This window comes from Drosophila subpulchrella, unplaced genomic scaffold (genome assembly GCF_014743375.2).
Source record: "Drosophila subpulchrella strain 33 F10 #4 breed RU33 unplaced genomic scaffold, RU_Dsub_v1.1 Primary Assembly Seq8, whole genome shotgun sequence".
Taxonomy (NCBI): Eukaryota; Metazoa; Arthropoda; class Insecta; order Diptera; family Drosophilidae; genus Drosophila; species Drosophila subpulchrella.
Window position 1 is genome coordinate 60,563 of NW_023665715.1, and position 12,200 is coordinate 72,762.

General features: G+C 44.0%; 1 protein-coding gene across 4 annotated transcripts in view; it reads left to right on the top strand.

Moving 5' to 3' along the window:
- Positions 1–12,200, top strand: part of LOC119562645 (hemicentin-2-like) — a 75,132-nt gene that overhangs the window by 48,772 nt on the left and 14,160 nt on the right. For 3 of the 4 annotated variants that reach the window (XM_037875870.1, XM_037875872.1, XM_037875874.1), the window contains exons 13-14: positions 67–100; positions 1,360–1,600. In XM_037875870.1, coding sequence (XP_037731798.1) covers positions 67–100; positions 1,360–1,600 — 275 coding nt within the window. Of the gene's footprint in view, positions 1–66; positions 101–1,359; positions 1,601–10,488; positions 10,693–12,200 lie in introns of those variants that run through there. The other variant, XM_037875873.1, reaches the window with a different exon arrangement.

Genomic DNA, 12,200 nt, shown 5'->3' on the forward strand with positions numbered 1-12,200 from the left:
GAATATTGCAAACTCTAATATGAAACTTCCCCTTTCTCTTTTTCTTTCACTTCTCGCATGGCACAGGTTCCACGGGCTATAAATCATCGGATAAAGACAGGTAAGTTGAAGCGTAATACGTACACACCCTTTCCCTACCCACACACAGTACTACATGTAAAGGTATAGGGGTAGTCGAGCCATAGATAAATGACCATTTTGATATATTTTTATGCAGCCGCATCCTGCAGCCAACAGGTGGCGCTGGCGTGCCAATTTATGCGCCCCTACTGGCCGAATACAGGAACTCGCCCACCCATACAAACGCACACGTACAGCATTGGAACAATGAAAAATGTTTTCCACTGTTCGTGCAAGTGTGTGTGTGTGGGGCACATAAAATATTATACATTTTTCATATATTCAATATATGCACCGACGAACGACCATTTTTGTTTTGGCAAGAACAATGCAGAAATACCCTTACACAAGGTCGAAAAAGTGAATCAATTGAGAAGGGATTAGCTCTATAAAGCGGATTTGATGTATATTTATATTGTTACAGGATAAAATTGTTATTGGTATTTTAAAGAACATTTAAACCATACCTTGCTATTCTCTACAAACAATACTTTCTTAGAAACTAAACATTTACCTTCAGATCATTTGTTTAAAATATTTTTTGATACTGAATCAGATTTAAGGGGCTGCCCATTTGATGTTCATAAAACCCAATTTGAATAGCAAAATACACAGTTGAAAGGGTATTTCAATAAATTTTTGTTTCTAAAAGCAAATTTAAAAGGAGAAAAACAACCTATCGCTCATTGTTGTTGCTAGCCATACAACCAGAACCCCAAATATGAGTTATGAGAGGTTGTTTGGCCATTCACCGCTCTTCATCCTTTTGTTTTCCTAGTTTAGGAGTTTGGAATTACTATATTTTGTTTATGAAACCGTACACATGACAGTGTAAAGCCCCATCAAATGGATCAATATGGAAAAGGAGAACGGAAATGGATTTAGAATTTTCGTTCCAAGTACGCTCTTTGACCACATTTTCACAAAACTCGTTTTGTAGGCTGAATTTGTGCGCCAATCTCGAGAGCAAATTGATGGGTTCGGATGGCAGGGGGAATATCTAATTTCCTAAGCCCCAAGTAAACAATTGCCTGCGGCCAACCAAAGGCAGCGACAAAAACTAAATAGATATTCAGATATGCTGCTAGAATACAATTTGCCAATCAGCGATAGAAGGCCAAGAAGGCCACCCAACCACTTAGCCACCACCCACAGACAATTGTCACTTGGGCAAACAATTTTCGATAACGATTTGGTATCCCCTTCTAACTTTTCCGTTTCCTTTCCGTTTGCCCGCAGCGAGAAAGCTGATTTGAAATCACGCTCGGATAGCACGAGTGGCCCCCAAGGTGATTCGATTTACACCACGCCCGCGGGCTTCCATCATCACCAGCAGCAGCAGCAGCAGCAGCAACAACAGCAGCAGCAACAGCAGCAGCAGCAACACGCCGCAGCAGCAGCAGCAGCGGCCCTACACGCCGCATCAACCCAACATGCGCAGCAACAGTACCCGGGACACGGATCGCCGGAGGCAATGAAGGTACGCATGGCTGCAATGATATTACAACCGCCCACTAGGGTCTAGCAGGCAATTGACACCACTAGCGAGTCCAACGAACTGCTAACGCCACATGAACAGCAACACGAACTGATAGACCAGACCAACCAAACGACCCCAAACGAACAGCGACTTGATGACAGCAACGTAAGCCACAATAATAACAACCACAAAACCAGTTCCGCATCGACTACTGCCCTGACCAATAGCGATAACAACAACCTAACCATCTCAGAGGTGGCCAAAAGTGACAAGACCGATAGTAGCAATAGTGAGGGCAATAGTTCGCTGACCAGCAGCAAGAGTAGCGGGATCAAGCGGGATCTGGAGAACAACATGAACAGGGAGCTGAAGCCACCAACGGCGCCCAAGCTGCTCCACCTGAATGTGACAAGTGTGGAGCAGGAGCCAGATCCCCTGCCAGTGGGTCCCCTGACGCCCGAGGAGACCCAGGTGCTGCTCCAAAAGTTGAGCATCAACAATCCCTTCTACCGCTTCCGCAAGCAGAGCAACTCCTTGAAGGAGCTACGGCGGAATGGAAGGGCAGTTCCCTCCTCGGTCCGCTCCCGATCCGAGACGGATCTGGGCCAGGTCAGTGGACAGCAGTTGTTACCATCACATCAGCAGCAGCAGCACAGTGAAGCCAAAGTTGTAGTTGTACTAGAGAGTAAGCAGCAGCAGCAGGAAGTATCCATAAGTAGGCCTAGGAGTAGCGTTAGCCTTAAGACTAGATCCGTAAGCAACCTGAGGAGCCCCTCCGCCAACCAGACGGCGGGGGACAGCTCAACGGTGATCACGAATCCCTTCTCCATATTCCACGACGATGAGATCTTAACTTTAAGCGTGAATACGCGTCTGAGAAGTGCAGGGCATGCTAGGAATTCAAGACCCCCAAGACCCCAGGGTAGGGGTTTGAGGAGACTTTTCGAGTCCAGTCGTAGTCAGAATCCCCCCTCCGAGCATCACTATCTGCATGGAGTGCCAGTGCGGCGCTTTGAGCGGCAGGACTTTGACAACGATCCTGGGGATTTGTTAGGTGGCAGAAGGACGAACACATCCAGTGGTAAGCCCAAGCGATCGAGGGCCATCTTCAAGCAGCTGTCCCTGAGAAAGCTGCACCAACGAGGAGGAGGAGGAGGTGGAGTGGAGGAGCCACCTTCGCTGCCCAAGCTCAAGCTGAGCTATCCCAACCGGACGCACAGCATCCAGAGCATGAGGGCCTCCGGCGCCGGTGGCTATGACATCCAGCACACCACCGCCTACCATCCGAGACTTAACCACTCCACCTCACCGGTGACCAAGGCCAATTACTTCGAGCGACTGCAGGCCAAGACGCGTCAGGGTATCCAGAAAATACGCGACAAGTGCCGGAACTTCAAGACTTCGAGCGGGGGGGAGGGAGGCTCCCTGGGCGGCTCCGAATTCAGTGGCTTCCACACCCTGGCCAAGGACGAGAGCTTCCGCTTCATCAGCGATCGGGCGCACATCTCCAGCTACGAATCGAGATGCAAACAGGCCACCATCTACAAGAGCTACAAATCGGAGATCGATCTCAGCAAGAACCTGCACTATCTGGATGCCTATTTGGAGCAGAACTTTGACCACCAGCTCAGCACGACCAAGCAATCGGCCCACTCGGTGGGTCGGGTGAGTGGAGCCCAGCGGAGAGCTCTGGCCAAGCAGCAGCCCGATCCTGCCCCAGAGACGCCTCGTCGCCCGAGGCACAAGAGGAGTCAGTCGCAGGCGGCCAACTATGGTGCTAACTACGAGAACCTTGGAACCCTGCCCATTGCGTCCAAGTCGAAGGCGAGAAGCTCTGCCCTCAACTCGGACTCGATGAGCAGCTCCGACTACGCCTCGGTGTTCAGTGGGCCCACAACAAACAACAGGCAGGAACCAGGAGTGGAGGAGGAAGCCAAGGACTTTAAACTGCGCTACGAGCACCCGGACAAAATGTGCGAATACTACTTTGACAACCTAACGAGCTATGCTTTGGCTCTGGAGGAGAGCGAGGACTTGCTGCTGGCGGAAAGCGCGAAATCAGCGAGATTCTTTTACGACGACGAGGAGGATGATGATGAGGATGCAGCCGGAGGGGCGACAGAAGGATTGGTTGACGTGGATGCGGAGGAGGCGGCTGGTGGAAGACCGGATTATATGGCACGCGACATACGCATTCGCGTCAGCGTGAACGAATGCGAAGACGCTGATTGGCATCAGCCGGCGAGTGCGACATCCTATAATGAGAATCTGGCCGAGAGCACATTCTACCAGTCCCTCAATCAGCATCTGCAGCGCCAGGAGGCGCCAGGCAATGACGTCGTGGGGTTGGAGGAGCAGAACCTCCTGGTGGGCGGCGAGAGCTACCTGGAGCACTTCCAGCGACAACGAGGCAGCAGGAACTACGAGAGGGCCTATCCACGGGGTGAGCTCTACGGATTCGGAAGGAGTGCCGGCGGAGAAGGCGGGGAGCAGCCGGATGCGGCCAGACAGAGGAGGGCGGACCTCATGGAGGCCCACTACGCCCGCAGCTATCAGTCGGGGGGCAGGAGCCAGAAGGGCAGGCCGAGGACCCAGAACCATGGACTGCAGATGGAGATGGAGCGACAGCACGCAGCAATCCCGGCTGCAGCAGCAGCAGCAACCGCAATGCCAGCTGCAACAGGCAGTGTCATCAATTTGGCGCTGCCAGGACAAAGCGGGGATGTTCTCTATGCCACCAGCAGCAAGCAGCAGATAACGATGGCGACGCCAACCACAGGGCCACAGTTCCATCAGCCTAAGCCAGAGCCGGTGGCATTGGGAGGAGCAGCGATGGGAGTAGTTGGAGCAGCAGGCACACCAATTGCAGCAACAGCAACATTGGTCCCTGGCAACTCAGCCGGAAATGCAAACAATCGCTTTATGCTGGAGAATTTGCGCAAATACTATGCGAATCAGCAGCAACACCCGCCCGCGCATTCGGTCAACTCCTCCTCGCTGTCCAACTCCTCCTCGTCGAACTCATCAATGTCGCAGCAACAACTAAAGCTCAATCTGAACCTGCAACCCACCGCGCCCAAAGTGCAGCAACAACATTTGGGCAACCGCCGAAACTCTAGCACATCGAACGCCTCCTCGACCGCCGACAACTTCGACACCTTCATAACGTTGCGCAATGCTACTGGAAATACGAGCACGGATTATATGGCCAAACAGCAGCAGCAGCAACATCGTCGTGGCAAGCAGCAGCAGCAACAACAGCAGTCCGTGCCACTCACCTCAGCCCTGAACTATTACGGACACGGTGCCACGCCCACACTGAATCCCGCCCTCGCCTACAATGGCAAATTAACGGCCACCGCAATGTTGTCACAAGTAAATTTAAGCAGAGCAGCCGCTGCCGCAGCAGCAACATCGTCCAGTGTAGCGGCAGCAGCAACAGCTGCCCCACTGTTGCCGCATCAGCAACATTCCAGGTCCACGTCCAAGGGAGAGGGCTTCATCCTCGAATATGAGTGTTAGCCCCCGATCGGAATGTTCGAGGGGGGATTGCTAGTTGTTTCTTTCTCGTATTTGTTTGCCTTGCCAAAAATTACAATTACAAATTGTCACATTTGCTTCTACGCTGATTAGGACTCGTGTGTGTACAGATAAAGAGTATTGTAATATATGGAGTAGGAAGAGGAGGATGTAGGAGTTTAGGAATCCCAGCCAATTATTCGTATCCATATCAGAGGGGAGATGGAGGGGATAGCTAAATCGTTTGCATAGAAAGATGCTTATCCACTGATTATGTTAGGATATAAATTAACGTAAACTACGACAATAATGCAACAATTCAATTAAAATTGACAAAGATATCGATTATGGATAACGATAAACAAATAGCGTACATTTATTAGTCACAATCTTAGCGAAGGACACACAGACACACAGATTGAAGCAGCATAAATCAAATTTATAGTTAAATCAATTAAACGTTCTCCTAAATGTATGTGTATGTATAATCGTAAAGTGTATATGAACGTAAGCGAATCATACTGTATACTGCATCCTAAGAGAATAACGAATTTTCCGAATGTACTTCAAACTCAACTTGAATTAATCGCCGGCCCAGTTTTGTCGTTCTGTTATTCATTTAACAAATCAAAACTCGTGCAAAGTTACTACATAAGTGCCGTAAAAATGGTACATAGCTATAATTATATATGCATAACTCGTATTTAAAAAGAAAGTTCTGCTAAAGAAACTCTGACCGAAGTTTGGGGAATAAACGCTGAGCTTCCAGTCGATTAAACGAACCGAAAAAAAAGCTTGCTATTCCGATTATTTTATTAAACGAAATTGATTGGAATTAAAAGGGTTCTTTGAGTTATTCCCCTTGTAAATACAACTAGCTAGCCTGGTGAGTGCCATCAGCGATCGCTCTTAATGAGCGTACAGTGCGTATGCGTAATATTTTCTCATTACACGTCTGAGTGTTTGGGAGTGTGTGTGTGTGTGTTCGCAACCACATAAATATTTGTACAGCGGCCGAAAACGGAAACTCACGCACACACTGGAGAGTCACAAACATGCCGATTGCTTTGGGACGACGGCGACGCGCATACACTTATAAAAAAAAGAGCCGAAAGAGAATAAAAACGCGCGGGCAACGCGGCGTATGTGCAATGTATTTCATTTCCATGCCACAACGCCGTCTGGGGGCCTCCATGCAATTATCTGTGTGCGCGCAATTTATCTCATTTGCGGTTGAGTTATTTCCAACTGCAGCAAATAATACTGCCAGCCAGCGTCCAGATCGCATTGGTGTGTTGCCTTATTTTTTGTGCTCCAGCACCCCCCACCCCCAGGCACCCATCGGAATCCATGCCCCAACCCATCTCATATGCCGCAACACACTTTTCCGCTTAATTTACTGGCAGGCGGCAGCTGCCTTCGCTGCATTGTCAGTTGACAACAGCAATTGCTGCATAATGCATGCCCAGGACTCTGTGTAAGTTCTCCTGTCAACGTCCCTGTCCTTTTCCCGTTTTCCACTCTCCACTCTTCATCTGTATGTGTGTGTTGGCCGGGCTTAATGCCCCCGATGCCGCCTCAATGGCTGTTTGCCCACTCGCAACAATAATAATTCATTGGCTGCTTTATGGCTGACCATCAACTTATCGGCACAGTCGCCGCCCATTGCATCTGTCGCCCTTCGTGCAACATATAAATTAATAAAAGTCAAATTAAAATTACACACTTTGATGACAACGCGGCATTGCGATTGCAATGGATTGGGGGTGGGCATTAAGATGGGAATGATGGACGGGTATCTTATCATTAAAAGCGATCGTTGGCTTGTACCTCAACTACAAAATAATATGTGTTGCTAGCAAGTTTGAATTCGATTATAATCGTTATTCTAGGTTTGAGTATAGGCCGATTAAAACTGAGTAGGTAAATGAATTTTCCATATCAGCTAACTTAAATACTCTTTGGCTTATAGAACAGGAGAACCCCATTTTAGTTACCGACTGAGGACAGACCCCGTACAATTACCGATACCAAGAACAGACCACACTCACTCGATTTGAAAACCTGTGTTCATGACAAGAACTGCCGCCAAGCGTGCATTTTGTACAACTTGAATTTTTTCCACCTTTCTATATATTTCTATATACTTATACACATATATACTTATATAATGCCTAAGCCCTATGTTCGTGTGTTTACGTTTGTTTACGTTTAAGTAATGCAAGAAGAAGGAAACCAAAACAAAAATGATTACGATAATGAAATGAGAGGCCCCTGGCCGACTTTACTTAAGTACGATATATATATATATAGCATTTTCTACATCACACACACATATATATATATATATACAGTACCTATTGATACATACAGCGTATGTATGTGTAGGTGATCTTGAACGCATTCATTATGTTTTACGTTAACATGCTAATGCTCATTTAGTTTACATTATGTATATGTATGTATAACTTATGTTAATGATGTTACTACTACTACTACAAATACTACTACCAAAATTTATTCGATTCGATTAGTTTTCCTTTTCGATATGAGATTGAGATTCCCGAAGGTGCAACAACTATATTGTAATAATACTCGAAACAACAACTAAAAAAAAAAAAAGAAAAAACCAAACAAAAAATACCAAAAGTACTATATACTCTACACCAAGCGGAATGTTTTCCTTGCCCGCCCCTCAAAAGAACCATGTAAAGCATTAAATCAAAGCAAATAATCCAGTAATCAGTAATCCAGTACTCCAGTAATGCTGTAATGCTGTAATCCAGTAACCAACTGTCTGTGCTCGATGCATTTTGTGCAACTCAAAACAATTCCAGTTACTCGTACGTTCCCAAACATTTTCGGTTCCGTTCGGTATGTTTTCCTCTTTTCGGTTTCGGTTTCTGTCACGGTTTCCATTTCGGTTCCTGTTTTTTGTACCCATTTCCGTTTCCGTTTTCGTTCGCATTTGTATTTGTATTTCAATTTGAATTTATATTTGTATTTGTATTTGAATTTGTGTTCTTGTGTAACCGTCCAACACACTTTTGTATATGACAGTGTTTAGCGGCAAGAGTCATGCGATGCGAGTCGGCATTGCGAATTCCATAATCAAGTTTTTATTGCCTGCTTTTGGGCGCGCGCGTGTCGAAAATATTTACACTTTCATTTTTTGTCCAACATGCAACGTTTGCCTGTCGTGTGTTTGTCTGCCTGCTTGTTTGATTAACAACCTGCAACACGTTTTGGCCTTATCTTTTAGCCCTTCTCTTTTGCGTTTTTCATTCTGACCATTCTGTTATCCGTTTTTCTTCGGTTTTTCCTGTCTGTTTTTATTTGGCTCTTGTCTTAGCTGGAACGCAGCCAAACTGAGAATGTAACCGCAAAGAATGTGAACTGCTATAACCTGATTTTTGTGTGTGTTTTACCAAGTCTCCGTATATATCTCTCTGTCTCTCTCTGTTTCTGGCTAAAACCTTATTCGTGTTGTTCTTATTATGATTTTGTCTTGCTTCCTGCCACTCGTGATTATTTTTATTCCTCCAGGTACATGTGTACTTACATCAGATTTTACTACTTGTTTACTACTTACAATATATATTATACACTTTGTATGTGTCTGTGTGTGTGCGTGAGGTCCTTATTTCGTTGCTTTGCATTTTGAACTATATACTGTATCCTGTATCCTGTGTGTGTGTGTGTTTATACCAAATTTGATCCGAAAAGTTTTCTTTGCGTTTTAATTAACCACAGAAGGCCGAGCAAGCTGGCAGACGGATTGAAGACGGCCGACAGAATAAGGCCAGAATAAATACCATTATCTTGTGCATACTTCTGCATTTGTTTGCGCAGCGCTCCCCAATGGGAAACAAAAGTCATAAATAAAAGGCCCAGACACGCACCACAAACTGTCAGTGCATAAATCACAAGCAACTTGCAACTGCTGGCCGACAAATGGCCCGAACCGAAAACTTTTGGCCCATCCGTCTGCCAGGGCAAACATTTCCATGCAATTTGTTAAGCGCAGCGTAATTTGGCCAAATCAACTAAACGCAGCCACTGCCTCGATTTAACAATTTCACGCGCCTTTTCCGCCAAAACCCAAGTTTCAGTTGATTCAGGCCAATCTGGTGGAGTAGGAAAATCAGCTGTTGAACTTGTGCTAATCGCATAATCCAATTAGGCCAATGCCACAACACTCTCTGGTGCACAGTTCCACTTGCAACATATTCCTGCAGACAGCCTTGAGAGCCACTTACAGAGCTTCAAAAATTTCCCTTGGTTACGCAATGCCAAATTAATGATTGAGTCACTGACTAACGAGTTGGCCAAATCCGAATCCACTTCAAGCCATCTCTTTTTGGCCAGCACACACCAAGAACACCCCCCAAAAAAACACACACACACCATCACAGGCACACACACGCATGAATGCACTCGAAATGCTCACCTTCACAAATGCAAAAGCACCTTTCTACACCCACAAGAAAATGGTTTAGGATCCCAGTAAAAATATAATCTTAAATTGAAATTAACTAAGAATTTTCCAAGGACTAATTAAATTTGATGGAGGATGCCATTCAGTTTTTCCCGAAGTGAGCTTCAATCTTTCCACTCACGAATGCCTCGGCACACTTTACGCATAATGGGTTCAAACGAGTTTTAGCGCAATTATGTCAGTTAATTACAAGCAATTAGGGTCGCAGATGAGCTCTTCGATCCATTCTGTCATCTCCCAATAGTCCGAATAATTCGCAGCGAGGCGCAAACAAATCAGAGAGCAGTGCAAATAACAATAACACCATTACCACAACAGCAATCATCATAATGCGCAATTTTAATAATTTCATTCCGCTGTCAGTCATAAAATTGGTTTGCATTCATGGTGCGGCAATAAATAAATGCGTGTATTGCGAAACGCCATTCTCTTTAAAATGTATTCGCACAGAAAATAATTAAAGTCAAATGGAAAAAATGTAGCGAGAAATCTTTTCATTTAATTAATAAAATTAATAATCACGCGGGATGTATGGGAAATCGAAAATAAGAGCAAATGAGCCTCGTTCATATTACAATTATCATATCTTTCACCCCGGCACGTTGTTTAATTTTCCGTCAAGAGTAACAGAATGTCAAGAGTATTTAATTCCGTTTATTTGCCAACCTCATTTGTATGGTATGATCAGCGTGTTCCATCTGTGTGTGTAACCAATTTTCGGTTTAATGGCTCTGAGCTTGATTATTTGTTTTGATTTGTATGTTAAATGTTCTTTATATACCTACTGCCACCACACCTTTTGTATTTTGTGTGTTATTTTTATACCAAACTAAGTATTAAGCCAACCCACATTTATCCCCCTTCCGTTTAGTTGAAGGTCAAAATATACGAAACCGAGCGTTTGCAGACGCCAATTAGAATTCAAATAACGAAGTCGGGCCAAAATCTGGCTGGGTCTGTGCCCAAGGACGAGAGCGATACTTGATCCGAGTTGAGCCCCCCATTAAATGCAATGTATAAATGTATGCACCTCGTATTAATTTACTTTTATGTATAATAAATTTATTTAATTTAATCTTAGTTCTTATTTTAGCAAAAGCAATTGATTTTGTTTCAATAAAATGAATCTGATTTTTGTAATCCCATTATGTTTTCGTTTTTCATTTATTTATACTAACTAATGCAACTGCAACGTTTTACTCACCCCCTGTCGAGTTTAATATCTTGCACCAAGTTCTTAACAGTTTTATTTAAGTTGGGAAGGTGTCCCGTTTTTGAGATTGAAGTAACATTCCCTGCAGGAAATATATAATTTAATATTTGAATCTTAGAAAAAGGAATTGGCTTCTAAACTTAAAGCAGTTCTGACCTAGAAGATTTTACCTATTAGTTTAAAACACTTAAAATTCATCTGGAGCTTAGGTAATTAACCCCCAATACATATCCCCATCGAAACGTATTGAGAACTCAATAAAGTATTCCCTATGAAAATGCAGAATTGTCTTGATCATTATTTGATAGTAGTAGAGAAACTTGAATTACCGTCCCTGCAGAAAAAGTTAGTTTAACTAGCGATTAGCTCTATACTCTTTACTCCCCTCTCCCCAAGAACCTACCAACTCACATATGTATGTAACTATTTAGTTTTAAATATCCATTATATTCCCATTTTTCGATCTAGCTCTGTCTCGTGTTTGTGGCATTTTGTCTATTTTGTTTGTACTTCATTTATAGCAAATCTTCATGGAATTGTTTAAGCAAGAAAACTGAAACAAAAAGCCGGCAAACAAATAAGTTATATAAATATTTATACAATAATTATTAATAATGCAGAGCAAGTAATTTATAGAAAATGCGAAAAACAAATGAAAAAAAAAAATACATAAAACAAAAACATACCGATGAGGAGGGAAGACAGCATAAGTAACACATTATGAATGAAACAAATTTATAACGAATAAAAACAATTTAATTGCGAATGCGTGTGTGCGTGTTAATATTTATTCATACTCGTATTCACATGTATTCAGTTTTGTGTGCCTTAATACTTTTTGCAGTTGAGTTTCCCATTAATATTGCATTGGGCATTATTATTAATATTGATTTCGTTCATTGTATTCCCACTTTGTCGCTGTGTGTGTGCGTGCGTTAGTATGTGTGTGTGCCATGCCTTGTGCAAACGTTTGGATAATTTTCTCTTTGTATGTATGGATGGATATGGAACAATAAAACATTTTTTCCCCACCGATTTTTTTTTATTTGAGTTCTGATTTATTCATGAGAGCGCAGAGCTCTCAATTTTCCCCCCAGCACCACCCTCCCGCCCATCGTTATGAATTTTTTAAAGCTCTGCGCGCAGTCTACCACTCACTACCAACCATCCATAGTTAGTTGATTGAAACCTATACTTTTTACACACACACCGCAGGCAGTTTGTTGACTGCCCAGTTTAGTAGATATATCCAATATACATACGAATAGATCTTGGATCTCATCAACTGGCCACGCCCCCAAAAACACCGCCCACCCACACAAATCAAAAACACTCACTCACGATCAGTGAAACACCCACACTAACCACTC